Genomic DNA, 22,923 nt, shown 5'->3' on the forward strand with positions numbered 1-22,923 from the left:
TAGAAGCGATCCCTCTAGTCCTATGAGAGGATCTAGCAACAAACCGAACAAACAAGTGTAGGCTTTCCTATTTTATGTTGGAAAGTGCAAAGTAAGACATATAACTTACCTCACTCTGATGCTAAGCACTCGTTGATGTCGTCCTCGACCTTATCGCTTCCAAGTTCAATCCTCTTTATGTCTTCACAGATTTGTACCTGCAACGAAGATCAAACAAGAGAGACAAAAGCATACATAACATAGTTCACTCTAACATAAACTACATGATAGGTCAAGGAGCATCATGCTAAATGAATAATGATTTATACACTTATGGAAAGTAAACACCAAATGTATTTATTAATAGAAATGAGGGAAGCATACAACCATAGGTGCCTTGATGTTGGAAGCCTCCTTTGTGGTGGATTTCCAAGTCCAAGCCAAGACCATTCAAGCACTCTTTCTCCTTAGTTAGATGGGCAACATTTAGGCATAGTTTTAGCATAGGAATGCAACCAAGCAATGACAAACCAGTTGGGGATAGAAGGGACTTGATTTATAGGAAAGGAGAGGGAGTTGGGGATCCACAAAAGAGGGAGAAAGGTCCACATCTCAAGGGGAAGATCCCTAAAGGTAAGATCAAGGACTCAAAATGGGAGAACTTGACCATATCTTCATTCAACAATATCTAACTCGCCGTTCTTGAGGCTTCTAGTAAGAGAAGCTTCTCATCCACTTTAGGAAAAACTGGCAGAAGAGGTTGAGCACGGGTTTTCCTATCAAAAGTTGCGCTAACAACGCTAGGTCAACATGTTGCAACAAGCCATCAGCATGGGCCAACAATAGTGCAAAGCACACTAATCCTAAAAACTAGGGTTTTGGGAAAATTTCTCCAGAATTCTCTTAGGGAAACTCTTCTTCTCTTCTTCAGGGAGGTTTCTGTATGTGTTTGATGGTGAGTACATTGACAACTTTCGTTTTTGATGCTTCAGGACACAGGAAGGGAGGTGTGACAAAATGTTGTGTAATATTCGCCACCACCCAACACTGAATGTTCTAAGGAAACACTCTTTAGTCTAGGATAACCCAGTTGATCAAGAAAAACAACATCTTAGAGGTCACACAATGCCCAAACCTCTCTCTCTTGCAACATCAGATCGACCATAACTAAACCGGGACTCCTGGGAACATAATCACCTCCCATAAGAGCCAATATACATTTAAAAATTTGTAGAACCATAATGAATTCTTCTTCCATAACCCCTGTCACCTCCCACGCTACTGCATCGACATTCCTTGCCACACAACCCGTCTTAATTCCCATTTATACCTTATGAATGGTGACATAATTCCTTTGGTGGTTCCAGATCCCCATAATTAGGCACCCCCATCGAGGAAGAAGATAATTAATACTTAGTATAACATTAATTTTAGGAATTATTTTAATATATAATATTAAAATATGTAAATGTAACTGTTGTGAGGAGAAATAGTGTTTTAAACAAATTTGATTTTGAAGTTATTTTAATATAGAAATATAAACCAAACTAAATTAATTTTAACTCTGGATCTATCAAGGGCCGAGAGGGATCAAATCTCTCGAGGTGCAAACGTTTCTTCAAGCACATTGAGAGATTTGATCCCTCTTTACACTTAATAGATCTAGAGTTAAGTTGGATATAGGATGATTTTAATAATATAATATTATATAAGTTTTTGTTTAATAATTGAATTATAATAGAAAATATTTAATTTAGAATAGATTAATTCCCAACATATGATATATTTTCAATGTTGGCCATAAAGAAAAACACTTAAATATAGATAGTGAATAACAGAATTACATCAACTTTATATAGACAGAAATAAAGTAATTGATAATAAAAATTTATAATTTTTTCCATAATTGTTTTTTATTTTTACTACCAAGGAAGATGTGTTATTACTTCATTACACATAATATATAGAATAATATTGATATTACAACCCACTAAGAAGGATATGCGAAATTCATTCCAGTTTAACATAGATTTTACATGTGGTATTTAAAAAAAACTTATAACAAAGAAAATCAATGTCAACCATAAAGGGAGAATGTAAATTCAACTTGTGTATATACACATAAAGAGAATGTGCTCCTATTCTAATCCACACTTTTTAATTTTAAATATAAAGGAGAACACTATTTAAAATATTATATAAAACAATTAAAAACAAGAAAGTTCGTTAAAACATTTTATTAAAAAGAAAGGTGGAATATACATATATATATTAATTATTTTCAAGTTCAGATTTATCTTCTAAAATGATCAAGATATGCAAACATTTTCTCAAATTTTTCGATCTAAAAGAGATTTACACTTCAAGAGATTTGATTCTTCTCAATGCTTGATAGATCCGAACTTAAAATGTAAGGTGGATCTATGCAAAGTATATATATATATATATATATATATATTAATTATAATATAGATATTTTGATTTTAATATTTTTAAATCTAAACTAATGATGATAACACTTCAAGAGATTTGATTCTTCTCAATACTTGATAGATCCGAACTTAAAATGTAAAATGGATCTTATAATATAGATATTTTAATTTTAATATTTTTAAATCTAAACTAATGATGATATCAATAAGATGGATCTATGCAAAGTAAATATATATATATATATATATTAATTATAATATAGATATTTTAATTTTAATATTTTTAAATCTAAACTAATGATGATATCAATAAGATGGATCTATGCAAAGTATATATATATATATATATATTAATTATAATATAGATATTTTAATTTTAATATTTTTAAATCTAAACTAATGATGATAAGTTTTGATAGGTGTTGTTTACGGAGGGGATCATTTCACTTGGACCACCATTCTACCATTTCTTGCAAGAATCTGATCATTTTTTTTCCAAAAATCTGACTGGGAGTATTTAAATCATTTTTTTGATTTTGGACCACCATTCTACCATTTCTTGCAAGAATCTGATATTTTTTTTTTTCCAAAATTCTAACTCTAAAAATATTTAGATAATTTTTTTTGATTTTGAATATGAATTCAACACCATCAAAAACTAGACAACTAATATCTTAAAACTTTATAACTATAACCCAGAAAATTTTATCAAAATTTCCATTATTTAATAAAATCATATAAACATTTCCATTATTAAAACTAAAACATCACCTTGTTAAAATATAATTTTGATAATTTAAATGGAAAATAACTAAAGGAAATTCTGCACAGCCAACCAACTTTGACAGCTCCGCCCCTAAAAACCTGCTACTTATAAATTATAATATTCAACTATTTAAACTAATCAGTCCATTATAATATTCAACTATTTAAACTCAGCAGTCCATTATAATATTCAACTATTTAAACTCAGCAGTCTTTATAGTAATAATGAAACATACAAATAAACTATTCAATATTATTTAATTAAAATTATAATATTCAACTCCTTAATCCTACCCATCTCTTATAATATATAAAAATAAATTATAATTTAATTAAAAATATATCTAACAAAATAATAATAACAATCCCAGTCATTCAAACACAAACCTCATTTATTCATGTCATGTCAACTAATTTGTACCAACAAATTCGAACACACAAAATCGAGGCTTTCTGGAGCCCTTCCCGGGCCACACGTGTACTTGTTCTTAGTTTTTTATAATTTAAAATTGAAATTTCCTTTTCAATGCTTTCTGGATCTGAAAGACTTCTCTCGCCTTTTAAAATGTTTACTGTATCCCTGACCTTCACATCCCAACTGAAAAAGAGCATAAATGATAAGACACATAATGTGCTTTGCAAGCTTTCGAGGCAGGGACCGAGAACAACACATCAGATCTACGTACGCCTTCGCAGATTGATGTTTTCATTAGATCTGTCTCACATCGAGAATCGCATACATATACATTTTTCCCATCTGGGTTATAGTCAGATCCAATTTCGGTGAGAGGGTCTGAATTTCTTCAGTTTCACGATCAAGACCAACGGCATTTGAAGACCATGAGAAGGTAAAAAATTACACAATATTTGCATTGTTTGAGCTCATTTAGGTTTATTATATCGTTGGGTGTATCAGGGGATTAGCTGCACATGGCTATGATGTTGTACCAAGGAGAGGGCAGCTGGGGAGTAGACAGCTGCGGCAATTCAGTGCAAGCATAAAAGTATTGGCTGGGAGATTATCCGTAGCCCTGGTGGTGTTGATAATCTGCACTATATCTCTCTTTTTTCGCCTCAGGGAAGACAGGATTGTCACTCAATCCCTGGTAATATTGCTAATCTTCCGCGCACACAACAACACACATGTCACGAATTCTTCAAACGTTTAACAAAATTCAATTCTCATGGTTTACTCTAGCATTCTGGTTATAATGTTAGCAATATGCTGTTTTAATTATGATTTATCTATTTCGTCCCACAAATTTCCTTTCACAATTCTTTGCAAAGAAAATCGTAGGAAAAAGGCTACTGGTGTAATATCAGGTATATAAAGCGGTTAGACTAATATGCCTATCTACCACTGCACTTTGTACTCTGTGCCCTAGAGCTCAGATAGGAGTGAGGAGATCCATAAACATTCTGTGTTATTTTTCTCTGAGGGAATAATCTCACCCCTCCTTCACAAATAAAGCAAATAATGGAGATGCTGGTACTATCCCAGCCCCTACGGAGCTCTCGCCCTTCTTCTCCCAAATCTCAGGATGGAAGGTGGATTGACTGCCAACTGCAAACGGACAATCGGAATCGCTCCGGAGACCTTTATGGACTTAGTACAAGAACATCCACCAATCGAGTTAACCCATGAGGTTACAAACACTGCGCTTGTGTGTATATGTAATATTGTGTTAATTCTAGATATTGCATTGAGTGCATTGATTACGGACACTAGCATAGACACATGTAATATACCTCTGTACCATTGCATTTTGTAGTATGCGCTCGCAGCTCTACAACTCAGATAGAAATGGGGGATCCATAAACATTCTTTGTTTCTTCTGAGGGAATACTGTCATCCCACCCTCAGACATTCAAGTGAAGAATGGGGGTGCTGGCACCCTGCCGACCCACCTGGAGCTCCCCCTTCATCTTCAGAATCTCAGGATGGCAGGTGGGTCTACTGCCAACTGCATAGATGACTGCCTGCCAAACTCCAAGGGACAATGAGTTTTTTTTGGTTTGCTAGGTAATGTGAGTCCTGAAATGAATGCCTATGCCCTGTGCCCTGAGTAGCGGAGACCCCATCTGAGTCGTCAAAATCAATTGATCCATCACCCGGGATCGCAACAAAACACTTGATCCATCACCCGGGATTGCAACCAGCCTGGCTCACACCTGGATTTTTGCTCACATGAGTTTCGAACCCCGTGACCTTTCACGACGGAGTGGCCTAACATAACACCTTGTCACTATATGTTCTACACCCATTGGCAAGGGGCAATGAGATTTGATCCTGAAACCTCTGTGACATTAGCACCTGGTCACCATATGTTCTACACCCATCGGCATGGGGCAATGAGATTTGATCCTGAAACCTGTGACATTAGCACAAGAGCATCTAACATTGAGCTAACCCTTGAGGCTATAAGCACTGCGTTTGTGTGTATGTAATAGTGTATTAAATCTAGACATTGCATAGGCTGTATTGATTATGGACACCAGCACAGATGCTTCTAAACCTGGGTTCTAGATGTGTCTCGAGCATCGACATCTTCAGGTCATGTAAATGGCTTTGCAACATCGAGGTCCATAGCAGACCTTTGTTCAGATGGGTGTGCTATTGTAAAATGACCCAAGTACTTCTGATTTTTCTGCAATAATTTCCGGCGATTTTCCACAGGGGATCATGCAAAACTAGATGTCAGTAATACTAACTTGACATGGGGCATGCCAGTGCCATTATTCAAATTTCCTTGAACAATTGACACAGTTTGCTCTGTTACCCCTTTCCAATCTTTTACTTTGATTATAGAGTTCTTGATCCATTGATATGTGCACAAAGGAGGATATACATTGTATTTAGTAAATTACAACATGGGCTGGAAACTGACGTTGCAAAAGTCATTTATGTGATACGGCACTAACTCAACAAGGTTCCAAAAATAAAATTGGGGAAAATTGGGGTAGAACCAGCAAAATTGCCGAGCAGTTAAAAAACGTTTTTTCTCTGAATTGGCAATTCTCGTAACGCTGTTGGAAACCATCCACTGTTTAGTAGCTTTTGCAAATTATTATATGTACAGGTTTGAAGTGCAGTAACACAATATGGTATTCTTTATTCCATGGTGGAGCAAAAAACCCAGAATGTTTTTGACAAAAGACGGGGATTTGACATAATACATAATTGCAGGCTCCTCGGTTTACTGTTCATGTGTTGGATGAACCTTTGGTGTTCTGATCGATTCTGCACCTATTAGGAAGCCAAGGACATTGACAACTGATCCAGACCATTATGGAAAACAACTTTCCATAGCATTTTTGATGTTGTATTAGAGTTGAAAAATCTAAGTCTAGAATTTTAATGAGGCACCGAGGTTCACATAATATATGAATGGTAACAGTTTGTCTTTATTGTCACTCTTCTATTATTACATTTGCCTTCAAATCTTCTAGTTGATTTTGTAGTATCTTACTTGATAGAAAGATGACCTCCTCGTGAAACTGGCCCTATTAATAACTGAGCCAAACCATTTTCTAGGTTAGATTCAATAAAAAGGATTTAAGGAGTAATTACAGGCACCGGCAGTATGGCTTATAAGTTGTTAGCTAAGTAACATGACAGTCCTTCCCCATGTCGGATATTACACATGGGTGACACGTGTCCAATTCAAGTTTGACCCGTATCCTGTTTGTAGGATGCAAGTTTGAATGGTGTCAGACAGGAGCCTTACTGGTGTCTCAAAATTCGGACACTTGTCCAGTGAAAAAAGCATCTTAAAATTGATTTATTGCCTCATTCTCTTGCAATTCAGTCACAAGTTTGGAGCTCTCAAATGTTTTGGAGTGCAACTAAGGGCGATTAAGAAATGTTAGCAGGAATTCCAAGTGTTGGGAAGTGGATTTGTCCAGGCCCTACTAATGCTATGCAATTAATGATAATGTCAAGTAAAAGTTATTTTCATACTTTTACTTAAATTTTTAACATTACCATTAATTGACTCAGGATGTTTGAGAATGGTTTTGTCCTCATCAGATTTCATATGGAGACAGTAGAATTTTAGATCCCACTCAAGATCCAATAGACTTAATCGTTTTCAGGATTTCATGATTGGGGGATTTCAATGTTTCCATTGGATTTTGTCATGTATGAGGTATTGGATAGTGTTGTCATGGATGCCAACGTACGTGTTGGAATTTCTAAGTCTAACCCGTTAGAAACCCTTCATGTACTTTCTGATTGATTCCTAGTTACTACTTCTGTTAATTAACAAGTTATCTACCCTTGTAAATACTGGAAATAAATACAAGTACATGCTCAACACATTACAGATCATCAAATGAAGGAAACAAAACAAGCACACAAGTGACATGTTGTTTTTGGACCAATGTCCCCAAAAAAACCCAATGTGGGAAAACCGGTGCAGCTATCTGAGGGTTTTATTATTATGCAGTTTCTGAATACAATCTGGGTGCCAAAATTGGCTCACCTAACAGAGAATAATCTCGGCAGTAGTACCTCTCCTTCGGACACAGATGCTCTGGCTGAAACCCCGGATAAACACTCCGGCCGCTCCTCAGCTCCAATCTGCCCCATGAAAAACCGCAGCGTCAACCTCTTCTGCCCTCTGCGCCAGCTTTTCCCAGCAGTTCCGGCTGTTCTTGGCAGTTCTGGCTTCTGCCCTCTGCGTCAACTTTCCTAGCTGTTCCGGCTGTTCCGACTTCTGCCCTCTGCGTCAGCTTTCCTGATTGTTCCGGTAGTTCCCGGCAGTTCCGGCTTCTGCCCTCTGCATCAGCTTTCTCGGCTATTGCATTGATCCTCCCGGCACTATCTTTGCCTCTCTACTTCAATATTCACTGCCCCTCAGCTGCAACTCTGATCACTCTCTTGACTTCCTCAGCAAACCCTGCCCCAGGAAGTCGAAATCTTGATCAACTCGGTGTGTTCTTCAATTGACCCTCAAGCCTTCTCTTATACTTTTCTCGTTGACAAATCAACAGCCGAGATTAAGTCCTTAATCAACAACTAAGATTAGATCTGGCTTGATCCATGACTTTTGGACCATTCTAACAAAGTTTTATATTAATTCACATTAATATTTTATTTTCCCTAAGTTTAGACTTAGGGACTCCATTAAAAATAATAATTATTGTAGTATCTCCCAAACTGTTTAGAATATGCCCAAACCCTTTCTGGGTATTGGAGAACTCATGTGCCTTAGCCTCTCCACCAAATTTCATGGCTACAGCACATCTGATGCTACCCCAAATCAACAGTACGCTATTGAATGCTCTTAACATTTGTCTAATTTGTCATCAATTGGAAGCTCCAAAGGAAGAAGCTCTTGGAAAACTCCTGAAGCCCCACGGTTGTTGAAGCATTTAAGGATGAAGATCAAGAATCTTGGGCTCAAGATCATCTTTGTTGAATTCTCCTTGTCGAGCCGATCTAGTGGTATGTGGTCGCCTCGGGAACCATCACTGTTTGTGAGTTAAGCTTGTTTGAAGGTAAAGGACCCAACCTATGGGCAAATTGTCATTCGACAATTTTTGGCAAAGTAAATTATGACATCATTCATATGGAAAGGAAGGGACTACAACTATTTTCTTATTATTTTCAATTATTGATAAAAAATAATAAAGTTTGGATTTGTTTGTGGAGGGAAAGACTTTGAATTTTAAATTCAAATACCCCTCCAAAATTCCGTCCTTTTAAAATCTCGGCTGGCCCTCATGAGACTCTCATAAACTATGCTAGATCAATGGTTTAGCTCTCCTAAGGCATGAATATAACGAATATCTTGTGATCTCTGAACTAAAACATGTCGGCCCTGTGTAGCTCAGAAGTTTTGATACGCTGGACAGTATTGATCAAGGGTTTCGATTGAGGTTCATTCAATGGTGTTTGGTTATCATTTTTGAGATAAGGAATTCATATTCTTCTATATTTCAGGCCAGTGAAGTATGTTTCAGGAGTGCTATAAGTTCGAGTTTCCTTTTTGATGCTTTGAAGTCGACTGTATGAAAAAGCCTAATTTATAGACCGATTTAGATTTGATCTCCAAAATCTGAGAAGCAGCGAGGGTTTGGTGGATCAGTTAAGGTCATTGCAGGTAGCGGTTCTGATAATATTTCGGCTCTCTTCTGAAGGCATGACCACTGATGCAGACCTATTTCTGTGGCTACAATTAGCGTTATTTCTACGACTCATTAATACTATTGTTTGTGGCCTAGTATTATTGTGAAGAAAGAATCATTCGACCTTCTCTTTTGAAGGAAATCAAGGCCTATTACTCTAAAGTGGGTCTCTGAAGTTTTGGATTTGAAGGACAATAGTGAGGGCTCTTAAACGTTCTCTACAACTGTTGAAGACAAGACCCGGACCTGTGTGATCTTCACAGTGATATGTCTCATGTTTTATTGGCTTGGATGCTTAGTCGTATTCATACATGTTTGCTGCCCTTATTAAGCTGACTTGTGCAAATCCTAAACACACATTTGAGCTATAGTCAAGGTTTTTTTTGCCTACACCAGGTTAATCTTGGCATCAAGTCATCGTTCAGCAGTGCTTATTCTCACATATTAGACGTTGTTCATATTCTGAGGTATGTGGCCTAAAGTCTGTATTTAAGGACTGCTTAAGCATGAAAAGTGGCAACTAGTACGTGTATCGTGACCAACACAAAAAACTGTATCTTATTGTGGTTGGACAACCATTTTTGACAATGCAAAAAGGTATATTCTAACTGAAGGTGTTGATGTCAGTAGTGTTGATCAACTGTGGATGCCAAGGACAGTTGCCATGTTTGTCATGAGCTTGCCGAAAGGTGCCATCTGTGTGTGAAGTTGCCTTGCCTTGATAATTTGTAGTATTGCAGATGTATGGCAGGCATGGATGACATTACTTCTTGTGATAACAATAATGTGTGACTGTGAATATATGACCTAATGACATTGATGAATAACCATATGACATATATCATACAGGGCTGTGATACCTATGGTTCAGTTGACTTTGATGTAGGGCTGAAATTGATAAGTTTGCAGTAAAAAGGTTATAGTGTCATCATTGGAGGAGTCTAGCCCTGGCAAGATCTTATTGATGAATCTTACACAGTCATGAGTGCAGGAACAACAGTAAGACTGTATTAACATTATTTCCATAAGACTTATGTTATTTTCCCATCACTTGACAGTTTGACAAAGCTAGGGATTGACATATTTGACAAGTATACCATATACTATATATTTTGATTTTGTATTTGACAAGTGAGGTTGGCAGCATTGATGAGAAAAGTTTAACTTGGTCTGATTTGTATTGCGGAGGTAGGGTTTTGTTAAGTTGTGCCTCACTGTCATATATTGCAACAGTTTTGTCATCTTGCAACTTACTGTGCAACTAAAGGAAGTTTTGTAATTTGGCATCTGAAGTTTTGACAGTGACCTACAGTGACCCTTGGTGTGGAACAGTTGAAGTGACCTAATCAGAGAATTGATGTATGTCAGTGAGACAATGAACTATATGACAGTAAGCCTGACTTAAAGGAATAATAATACAATAGTGGCCCTAATGGCAGTATACCTGTATGAGAGTATTGTGATATCCTTATGACAATATGACCTTTGGGATAGTATTCCTAGATAGCAGAGACTCTTGGTGGCAAGTGATATTTGTTTTATGTGACAGTGACAAGAGAAAGACAGTGAGACAGTGATATGATATTGTGTCAGTGATATCACTCTTGATCAATGTTGCAAACATCGGCATTAGGATAAAATCGGGAAGGGTCCAGAAAACCAAAAAATTGTAAAAATCGGGAAGGGTCCAGAAAACCAAAAAATTGTAAAAATCGGGAAAATATTGGTAAAAATTGGCAAACATTGACAAAATCAAGATACCATCAAAATATCGGTAAAAATCAGCAAACATTGGCTAGGCCAAAAAATCGTGATTTCAAGAGAAAATCGGGATGTTATCAAGATGTTCGCAACACTGCTCTTGATATATGACAGTGACAGTGCTCTTGATATGTGACAGTGTATGGCAGCGAGTTGTGTTTGTTTATGGCAGTAAATGATATATGACTGAAAGTGATTGACAAAGAGGTCTTGATTGATACAACAATGACCCATAATCTTGCTTTATGGTAACCTTGTGACTTTGACTATGAAAATGACGTTGATAGCAACAACAGTGACATTGAGAGCGTAGCAGTGTTGTGCAGCAGTCAGATTTGGGTACTGAGATTGAACAAAGATGAATTGTTTGAATTTGATGCAACTAGGGTTTGATGTGCAGTTTGAGCAGAGGCAGATTTGATCGATAGAGTTTGTGTTGTAGTTATTTCATATTGTTGTTTCCTTGTATTGATTTTGAGCACAGATGGATCCAGTCTGAAAATTGTGAAACATGGTCCATCGGCTGATCAAGGTGGCAGGGTGGAGCCTGCACAGGGCATTGGAGCATCTGTCCAGTTGCAGCTAGTAAATAGGGTGTTGGAGCATCCTTTAGGTTGGAGCCTATAAGCCAGGGTGTTGGAGCGTCCTCATAGTTGTAGTTGGTAAACAAGGCCTTGGAGCGTCCTATAGGTTAGAGCCTCCCTCAGTTGGATCTGAAAATATTGATGTACATTTTATTAAAAGAAAAATATTAAGAATCGTTCGATGTTTTTGTCGCGAAGGGTTTTCCACCTAAAAATATTTGTCTCGACTCCCTACTGTCTTTTTTATTGTGCATTGTTGAATCATGTTGATGAATGTTTATATTTATCCAATGCTAATAACAGTTAATGCTTTGGAGTTAAAAATATACTAATTGATAAGAAATACCGATTCACCCCCCTCTCAGTATTTCCAACATGAGGGTATGGAACTCGTGTTTAATTAGGAGGACCAAACCCTCTATGTACCTCGATGTTGGTGGCATTGATTGTTGAACTCCTTTGTCAGGACCTTAGTAAAAATGTACCCATCACTCAAACAGAATCTCGAATTGACATGTAAAGCTTTTTCTATCTTAGTTTAATGTGTAAAGGGTGATATTGATGATGAGCATCCAAATATAGGCAATGATTTGGATGATATGTAATACTAGTTATTAGTTGTAGCATGATTTTTTTTGGACTATACAGGGCATTTAGGGTGTCTTTGTTGACATATTTTTGGTTCAGAGAAGGATTGCACTCAACGCTATTTTGGTTAATGCGTTAGTTGTATGATTGAATTTTTACCATCATCATGTAAATGTTTTATATATTTTATATTGTATGTGTAATTCACTAATTTATAATATTTTATAATATATAACGTGTCCTCATTGTAATGTTCCGGTGGGTCATTGTGTCAAGTGTCAAAAAAATTCAGTCACATCTTCCTACTGTAGTCATCAACAAAAGGAAGGAAATACCTAGCACTTGTGATGGATGCCATGTTCATTGGTTGACAATTGTTTGCATGAACCAGGTGAAGGACTCTCTTCTCTCTCCAAGCTTGTCCTTCATCAAATGGCGCCCTGTGTTGCTTCCCTGCCTGGCAAGCTCTGTGCACACCTTGAATCTACTGTTAAATATCAGGAAGTTCATCTACCATATTCTATTGAGCCAAATGAGAGACATAAGTCGAGTTTCCCATACCATTGGTGCCGAAGTGTGGTGATCTATGATACACTCTTGGTTGCCAATGCGTTCTCTTTGACCTGTCCAATATCAACCAATTTGAACAGTCCATGACCCTTGACACTGAGAGTAATAGTCTTCTTGGTTGCTTGGTCAACTGTCTAGCATTTGTGATTTCTAAAATTGACATTCAGATGGAGGCATTGGTGCATATTCTTGCTTGTTGAAAGTAGATTATGCTCCTTACTTGGCACATAATAGTAAATATATGCAGAGAAAAATCAACTTTTTTTTTTTCCAAAGGAAATGTACACATTTCTTTGCCAGCTACTGTGTACTCTGTCCCATCATTGAATCCTTCAAGTAACTTGTAGTGTACTCTGTGAACAAGTCTTGCCTGTAGGTGAAGTGTCATGATGTGCCTGAATCAATGTACCAAGTAGATGACTTGAGTTGATATACTTACTTATTGGTCATGAATGCAAAGAAGGTTGACTCCTCTATATGCTTTGCGGCACAAGTCTTCTGTTAAGGCCCTCCCCTGTTGGTTTTCTGATTAGCCAACCTCTTTTTGCATTGCATCTTCCTATGGTCCACCTTGCCACAGTAGTGATAGTTGATGATCTCCAAGCTCTTGTTTGCATCTTCATCACATTCTTGATATTTTATCTTTGCCCATTTGCCTTTTCCCTTGACATCGATTGCAAAGTCCTCTTCTGAACAGTCTTATTGCTGTTGCCGATTGTTTCTTCCATCTGTCTTGCTGTAAGAGCATATTGCATAGCTCATCAAGCTTCAGGTCAACATTTGTAGTAGTATTGTTTAGGGTCTCAATAAAGTGCTCATAATCACGTGGTGAGATTTTTACCATGATTACGACCATGTTCTCATCTTTCATATTTGGATCAATGGTGGACAACTGTTTTCTAATATCCTTGATCTTGAGTAAATGCTCCTGTAATGGGGCACTCTCATCCATTGTGATTGAAGACAACATATTCTACAGGGATAAGGCTGAGGCCTTGTCCAATGTTTCATGCAACTCTTTCAAATGCTTCCAAATCTTTGTTGATGTCTTTTCTGTTTGGACCTTAGGATGTGTTTCATTTGTCATGAATAAGTTAAGAGGGAGAAGACAGTGCCCTACAACTCGAAGTACAACCCAACAGGTCTGAGGGTTATCTATTCCACCAAAGTTACACAAGACCTGCACCTTTTGTCATCCTTTTTTGACCTTCTATTTAGGTGGGGAAGACCACACCGACAATAGAAACCTAACAGATGGCTCAGGCTTATACATTCTGGTTGGTTGGACATAGCAATTTAATGGCTTATGATATTTGAATTTTTAAGAGAAACTGTAGATTGATTCGGAACTAGATTTTATTACCCTTTTAATTTTATTGCATAAATTTATCTTCTATGAGAGTGTACTCTTCCCTAGATACATTAATTTTAAGGGTTTTTTATGGTAAGTTAAATCTTTCTTACTGCATCTCTTGCCATTTGTAAACCATGCAAATTTTGATTGTAAACAATTTCACTGTTTTAACTTTGCTGATGGTGACTTAAAGAATGGGAACTGTTAGCTCAATGGGTCCCAAGTATACTGTAAGAAGCTGTACTGTGAGTGATGCTTGAGCTATAGCTAAATAGATGAGCAGTAGAGAACACATGTTGGTGTTATGCACATTTGATGGTTAGAAGGCTTGCTTTAGATTTCTTTCATTCACTTTCAGATTTTTTTTGTCGAGCAGTCTACAATAATTTATGTTTATTGTCATCAAAACATCTCCAATACCAATTAATTTATGTTTATTGTGATCAAAACAACTCCAGTACCAATGATTGGCTTGTACTTGCAGATTGATGTGGACAGACTTTGGTCTAGTGCTCCGTCTAATGGTTGGCGGCCGTCATCTGCACCAAGATCATACTGGCCTTGTATGCTTTTTGTCATGCACTATTTGCAATTCATTCATGTGTTTTGTTAAAATTCTGTTGCTGATAAGATTCAAAAAATTAAGTTGTAGTCTCCATGTTATGTCCAAGAATTCTGGAAAAACTAAGCTGTGCTTTCTGTCATTTCCTTGAATGTCATATGTTGTCCCCTTTTTTGCAGCACCACCAAATGAGAGCAATGGCTATTTAGTGGTTCGATGCAATGGTGGTTTAAATCAACAACGTAGTGCGGTATGTAAATCTGTTAAGTTGCAGAGTTGCAGTTTGTATTGTCATTTAGTGACAACATTGGTTTTATTATTTTAATAAAACTGACATATATCCTTAGTTGGCATGATGATTAGGCCATATATGCCAAAATGGAATTGAATATGCAAATCATGCTTTTGGAATTGTTGAGTTCTGTTCTACAGTGTAAATTGTTCATAGTAGTATAGGTTTTGTTAGAGTTTTTGTCTCTTTGCTACTAGGATTTTGTTAAGAGTTTCTCTAACTTGTTTTGTTTTAGTGTATCAGATTCAAAGTTGCTCACATACCATACCATTTTCAGCTTGTGTGAATTGCTGTTTCACTGCTGAAGTGCTTCACTATTATCTGTCATTGAAGTTCAACTACAATTGATAATCCCATTGGGTTCTGAATTTTTTTTCTCTCAATGCTTTAACACTCTGATACACTTCTTTGATTCACCCTTTCATACTCAGTTTTTCAGTTCTAGTCGGTGAAATTCTTATTCATAGTGATCTATTGATATATAAAGTGGAACACCACCATTCTTGAACCTCCATGCTTTCTAGCAATGGTTGGCCTAGCAATGTCTTGCATATGAAGAATAAAATCAAAAGCTGTGACCATCCTCATCTCAAAATTTTGCCCTTGTGTACATTGTAACTTGTCAAAAGGGGCAATCTTATCATGGTTTTCAATTGTTGTTGGACAACACTATGAAGGCAAAGCCCCAAAATCTGTTGAGGGAAACCATGATTCTCCAGTGCAGAGCAATGACTCCAAAAGGAACATTACTGCTGCTGGCCAGTTTCACCATTGTTTCACTAGTGGATTTTTATTATCTTAATTGTGGCCAAGGGCGTGTGAGGGATTCTTATGAAGGCTTTCGTGTCCACCATAAGTCTTCATAAGTCCACCATAAGTCTTACCGTCATAAGTCCACCACCTCGCCCTCTGCGCGCTCCAATACTTGCACCTCGAACCCTGCCCACCGGGTGTTAGTTTTTGGTAGCATCGGAAATGCTCTAGCCTTGAAAATTGGTGGAGAGGCTAAGGCACATGAGTTCTAAAGAACCCAGAAACCGTTTGGTGAAATTCTATCCGGATTGTATTTAATTAAAATAATTAATATTTTTAATGGAGTTCTGAAGTCTAAACTTAGGAAAATTAAAATATTAATGGGTATTAATCAAAATATAGGTGAGAATGATCTAGAAGGTGAATCCAATCATGTTTTGATCTTAGCCGTTGATTAGAGACTTAATCTCGGTCGCTGAAGACTCAACAAGAAAAATATAAAATGGAGGCTTGGGGTTTATTTGGAAACACACAGAGAGATTGAGGAAATTGATTTTTTGAGGTGAGAAGTTTTCAGGAGAAAAATCAATTGGGGAGATCTTGTAGCTGAAGGGCAGAGAGAATTCAGGAGGACTTTCCGGAAAATACAGAATAGAGAGGCAGAGAGAGCTTGCAGAGAGGTAGCACAGTAGCCGGGAGAGCTGATGCAGAAAAGTTGCCTGTCACACAGAATCTAGAACTGCCGGAACAATTGACACTACGGGAACAACTGGGAGAGTTGACGCAGAAAAGCTGTCTGTCACGCAGAATCCAGAACTGCCGGAACAACCGGGAGAGCTGACGCAGAGGCAGTGCAATAGTGAGGAGAGCTGACGTAGAAAAGCTGCTGGTCACGTAGAATCCAGAATTGCCGGAACAACCAAAACTGCTGGGAACTGCCAAAACTGTTGGGAGAGCTGACGTAGAGGGCCAAGAAGGTGATGCAGGGTTTACACAAAGCTAGCGCAGAAATAACCGGGGTTAGCTAGTCTTGTGCCAGATCAGTCGTAATTCTGCTGGGTGAAGTGAGGTAAAACTCACTCAGATTTTCCGCTAGTATTTTCTTTGTAAAGGATTGCTAGATGAGCATCCTAGAGTTGTATTTAGATATTTCTCCTGCATAATAATAAACCCTCAAAACTGCTGCACCGATTTTTCGGCATTGGGTTTTTCCGGGGACTATTGTGTCCAAAAATAAATGTGTCCTATGTATCTTGTTCTTTGCTCTATTTACTGTTTCATGAGATCAAATATTTAATTAAGTGTAGGTTGCAGAAGTAATTTGCTTCATTATTCAGAAGAATAACTTGATGAATGTAATTTAAAAAAATCAAGTAGGTGAAGTAGATTCAAATTTGTTGCAGTAGGGGTTCCTTCGAGTGTAGGAATTTTCACATGGTATTAGAGCATTGATTTTGAAATAGAAAGAGCAGATCCAATGCTGAGCAATGAGGCCGAAAGCTGCACTTGGCAACAATTTGAATTCCCTTGAAGGGATTGCGCAGTCCTTGCTGGGAAGCAGATTCGAGGAAATCTCTCTCTGAGTGAGACGACAGAGGTATGATTTCCAGTTCATGGGTTTGCAGAGGCAGAGGGAGTGACGTAGAGCCTCAGTGTAGTGCTTGAAGGGTGCAGTTTCTGCCGGGTCAGAAATTCGCTGGAAAAGCAAGAAGACACGTAAAAGGGGAATTTTTTCCTCAGAAAACTTTCTGCCAGAAAGTTCGAATCTCTCACTTGCTGAGTAGTGCTAAGCAGTGACTAGAGGAGTCTTTTGACATTTGGCAGAGATGGTGGCCGCATCCCCAGGAGGGAGGTGGGGAGATTTAGAGCTGTAGTTCGAAAGAGCTACATATGGGTAGGATCTTTGAGGAGTCCACCTCTTGGGTCAGTTCCTTGCTATGGGAGCCCAAGATTCAGCAGTAGCGAGATGGACTTAGTGTCAAGTGATGCAGTGGATTGTTTGGAGGACTGATGCAGTAGCTTGGGACCAGAGACTAATAAGCGCAGAGCAAGGTTGGCAGCAGTGCAGTTGGCACAATGCAAAAATCAGCAGCAGTGCAAAAGATTTAGAGGGTCAGAGACTAGTAGTAGTCAGATTCCAACATTCATTGTATTATGCTGAACACAGTTAAGTTCAACTAATTTTGGATGTTTTTTAGTTGTTTCTCTCAGCAACTGAGTTGCAGTACAAATGCAGTGTTAGTAGTGGCAGTGCTAGCAGCATAGCAGATGCAACGTTTGAGAGGGAGCTGTAGTACAGATGCAGGAGTGGCAGTGGCATTGTCATGGGTAGCAATATAGTAGCAACAACAACACAGTGTTGGTGGCAACAATAGTGCAAAAAGGAGGTGCTTCAGAAACAGAGCATCATGCAGGTGGACATTGTTGCTAGAGCACTTTCCTCGCAAAGAGGGAGTGTTAGTTTTTGGTAGCATCGGAAGCGCTCTAACTTTGAAAATTGGTGGAGAGGCTAAGGCACATGAGTTCTAAAGAACCTAGAAACCGTTTGGTGAAATTCCACTTGGATTGTATTTTATTAAAATAATTAATATTTTTAATGGAGTTCTTAAGTCTAAACTTAGGGAAATTAAAATATTAATGGGTATTAATCAAAATATGGGTGAGAATGATCTAGAAGGCGGATCATGTCATGTTTTAATCTTAGTTTTAATCTTAGTTGTTGATTAGAGACTTAATCTTGACTGTTGAAGGCTCAACTGGAAAAGTATAAAATGGAGGCTTGGGGTTCATTTGGAAACACACACACACAGATTGAGGAAATCGATTTTCTGAGGTGAGAAGTTCTCAGGAGGAAAATTGATTGGGGAGATCTTGTAGCTGAGGGGCAGAGAGAATACGAGAGAAGGACTTTCCGGAAAATACAAAACAGAGAGGCGGAGAGAGCTTGCAGAGAGGAAACGCAGTAGCCGGGAGAGTTGATGCAGAAAAGCTGCCTGTCTGATAGAATCCAGAACTGTCGGAATAGCCTGGAGAGTTGACACAGAGAGATGACGTAGAAAAGCTGCTTGTCACGCAGAATGTAGAATTGTCGAAATAACCGAAACTGTTGGGAACTGCCAGAACAGATAGGAGAGCTGACGCAGAGGCAGCGCAATAGCCGGGAGAGCTGACGCAGAAAAGATGCCTATCACGCAGAATTCAGAACTGCTGGAACAACTGAAACTGCTAGGAACTGCCGGATCTGTTGAGAGAGCTGACGCAAAGGGTAGAGAAGGTGACGCAGGGTGGACACAGAGCCAACACAGAAATAACCGGGGTTAGCCATTCTTGTGCTGGATTAGCCAGAATTCTGCCGGGTGAAGTGAGGTAAAACTCACTTAGATTTTCCACCAATATTTTTTCTGTAAAGGATTGCTTGATGAGCATCCTAGATTTGTATTTAGATATTTTTCTTGCATAATAATAAATCCTTAGAATTGTTGCATCGTTTTTCCTGCATTGGGTTTTTCTAGGGACTGTTGTGTCAAAAAATAAGTGTGTCCTATGTATCTTGTTCTTTGCCCTATTTTTTGTTTCATGAGATCAAATATTTAATTAAGTGTAGGTTGCAGAAGTAGTTTTCAATATTCAGAAGAATAACTTGATGAATGTAATTTAAAAAATCAATTAGGTGAAGTAGATTCAGATTTGTTGTAGTAGGGTTTCCTTCGATTCTAGGATTTTTCACACCAGGTTGCTTCCGCTTCCATCCACCATGGTTGCCAATGCGAGGGCCTCCTTCGTCCCTGTCCTTGGCTTCACCGGGAGGATAACTCGCCCGCGTCGAGGAATGGGGCGCATCTGCCACCGTCCAAGTGCTCCCACAACGACTGAGAATGCTGCCCTGTCCACTGACTTGAATTGCTGCCCTCTCGTCCACCAGATCGGCCTCAAGGTTCCCCACCTGCTCCAACGTGCACGGTAGCTTCTTCACTTTGCTCGTCAGTCCGCCCATGAGATAGGGTCGCGCTTTTGGAGCCTAGGGAGTCCGCTTGATTGCCGTCTCTAGCACCACTTCCATAATCCCTGCCACACCAGTCACTCCACTGAACAAAGCCGACTACCAGGAGGACGATGGCTCTCCAGAAGCTTGGCGCCTCCCAATCATCGCCCTCACCATGTTATTGGCAGCTTTTACAGAACCGCTCCTTGCCCCAAATGAACTAGAAATAGCATTTGCCTTCCCGCAACGATTGCCAACCCAGTTTGGCCCTGCAAGGGACGAGAAAAAAAAGGAGTTGGAATCCTTTGTATGCAGCAAACCACAATTCCCCGAAGAAAATCAAGGAACCACCAATTCTGTCATGCCTCCGACGCCTCTTTCGTCGTTGAGTAGGGAACCAGGTGTAGTTCCACCACTAGACCTAACCACTGAAATGAAATTCCGACTCCTTCCTCATCCTGTCTATCAACCCGTTATCACTTCCTCTTCCCAAGGCACTGTGAATACTCACACGCCCAAGATCTAAAGTGCTTGTGTGCCATTCCCTCTACCGTATATGGAGAGGTCACTGGGAGGTACGACCCTCCCTAGTGACCCATTTGTCACTCCTCATGGGGCCCGACGGCCATGTTAGTTACGATACTCACCCCCATCTGTTGATTTGGGGTAGCATCGGATGTGCTCTAGCCACGAAAATTTGTGGAGAGGCTAAAGCACATGAGATCTCCAATACCCAGAAAGGGTTTGGGCAATTTCTAAACATTTTGGGAGATATTAAAATAAAATATTAATGTGAATTAATATAAAACTGTGTTAGAATGGTCCAAAAGTCACGGATCAAGCCAGATCTAATCTTAACCGTTGATGAGGGACGTAATCTTAGCCGTTGATTAGGGACTTAATCTCGGCCGTTGATTTGTCAACGAGAAAAGTATAAGAGGAGGCTTGAGGGTCACTTGGAGGACACATTGAGGGAGACCATTCAGTTCAATTTTTGGAGCGGGGTTAGATGAGAAATTGAACCAGTGGTCTCGTGAGCAGTCAAGAGGCAGCAAGTATGAAACAGAGAGATTGGATCAGCCACGGGAGATCAACGCTGAGGCAGGAGGGGCAGACACAGGGCATTTCAGGTAGACGCAGAGCCAACAAGAGACTGTGTAGTCACTAGCTGGGCCTGCGTGGGTGACACAGAGAGGCCTAGGGCTGACGCAGTCAATCAGGGGTTGATGCAGAGTGTTTGAGAGCCACACAGAGGTCAGTTGGGCTGATGTAGAGTGTCTGAGAGCCACGTAGAGGTCAGTTGGGTTGACGCTGGGACTGGGATAAGAGCTGAAGAATTTTTTCTCTCTGTGGGTAAGCTAGTTTGGCACCCTGTTGTACTGAAGAATTGTTGAATAATAAAATCCTCCCTTTCTGCATCGGTTTTCCCACATTGGGTTTTTCCGAGGATTGTTGTCCAAAATAAATGTGTCAATGTGTTGATTCTTGTGCATATGTTTGTTTCTGTATTACGGTGTGATATCTGCAACAATATTTATTTTAATGTTTATTGAAGTAATTTCATAAATAACTTATTGTGGAATAAGTAGGAAAAGTAAATCAGTTGCTGTAGTGATAGAATTTTCACATGGTATCAGAGGGAGTAATCAGAGACAGAAAGGGAAAATCAATTATGGGTCGAGACCACAATGCAGAGGCATCCACGTCAGGGGACTCACAGATTTTCAAAAGATTGCACAAGAGAAAGAGATTTTGATTTCTCTATGTTGGCTTCCAGGCTGGAAGAAGAAGTAGCGTGTATGACTAGTGCTGCATCATCAGAAGTATGGTATATAGAAAGTGGAGCCTCGTGGCATATGACGGGAATCAAGGAGTGTTTCTCAGAGTATCGAGAAGAGAAGATGAACTTTCGGATCACCATGGGGAACAAGGCAAAGTGTGCTCTAGTAGGGAAGGGTACCATAGTTTTTCAAACAGAATCGAGAGAACAGTTCCATGCTACAAATGTGCTGCATGTACCAAGATTGGGGATGAACTTACTTTCCGTGTCGCAACTACAAGGCAAGGGCTGTGACGTCTACTTCATCAAGGAGAAGGTATACGTCAAACACCTGAGCTGGAAAAAGAGAGTGCAGATTGGGATCAAAAGTAATAGGTTGTATAAATTACAACTAGAATCACTAATGGCACTAATAGGTAGTCATGGAGACAAGGACTTGAAAGAACTATGGCACAGAAGAATGGGTCACTTACACCATGGAGCTCTTAGAATTCTCAGGAGCACTGTAACAGGAGTTTTGGATCTGAGTATGGAACGAGATGATGTATGTAGGGGATGTGCTCTAGGAAGGTATGCCAAGGCAACATTTCCTAGGAGCAAACACAGGGCCAAGAGTGTACTAGGATTGATATACTCAGATATCTGCGGAACTATGTTCGTCAAAGCTCTTAGTGGTGCCGAGTATTTCCTTACCTTCATTGATGACCACTCAAGGAGAATTTGGATTTATTTTCTGAAAACCAAGGATGAGGTTTTTTGTCAATTCAAGGAGTTCAAGGCTCTGGTGGAGAATTTGACTGGGAAGAAAATAAAAGTTTTGCGCTCAGATAATGGTGGAGAATATGTTGATAAAGACTTCGCTAATTTTTGCGCTAAGGAGGGCATCAGAATAGAGTGGACTACTCCCTACAATCCGGAGCAGAATGGGGTAGCAGAAAGAAAGAACATGACTATTGTAGAAGCAGCTAGGGCCATGATGTATGATCAGGATATGCCAAAATAATTCCTGTTGGCGGAAGCATGCAACACAACAATCTATGTTTAGAACAAGACTCCTCATCGGGCATTGGAAAAGATTACTCCAGATAAAGTCTTCACAGGGAAAACACCTGAAGTTAGTGATTTTAGGATATTTGGGAGTTTAGCATATTGTCGCATACCCAAACAAAAGAGGAGGAAGTTGGATCACACTGCGGAAAATGGATATTTGGTGGGATATAGCGAGAACACTAAGGCATACAGAATCTATCTTCCAAGGAGTAGGAAGGTAGTAGTACGACGAGATGTAAAGTTCATGGAGGACAGGGCTTTCAGAAAATCTCGCGAGATGCCTCTCGAGGAGCAGTCGAAAGAGGAACCGTTGGTTAAGCCAATTCAACCAATAGAAGT

At 39.0% G+C, this 22,923-nt stretch overlaps 1 protein-coding gene across 1 annotated transcript in view; it reads left to right on the forward strand.

The window, feature by feature from the left end:
- Positions 1–3,732: 3,732 nt before the first annotated feature.
- LOC149198467 (O-fucosyltransferase family protein) overlaps positions 3,733–22,923 on the forward strand; it is a 158,143-nt gene continuing 138,952 nt past the window's right edge. Inside the window, exons 1-4 of the mRNA XM_089402067.1 lie at positions 3,733–4,024; positions 4,093–4,282; positions 14,650–14,728; positions 14,907–14,977. Coding sequence (XP_089258193.1) covers positions 4,017–4,024; positions 4,093–4,282; positions 14,650–14,728; positions 14,907–14,977 — 348 coding nt within the window. The 5' untranslated portion in view covers positions 3,733–4,016. The remainder of the gene's footprint in view (positions 4,025–4,092; positions 4,283–14,649; positions 14,729–14,906; positions 14,978–22,923) is intronic.

The sequence above is a fragment of the Pinus tabuliformis genome, chromosome 2_1, assembly GCF_031772625.1.
Source record: "Pinus tabuliformis cultivar Carrire ecotype Pingquan chromosome 2_1, CPIR1, whole genome shotgun sequence".
NCBI classification, from domain to species: domain Eukaryota; kingdom Viridiplantae; phylum Streptophyta; class Pinopsida; order Pinales; family Pinaceae; genus Pinus; species Pinus tabuliformis.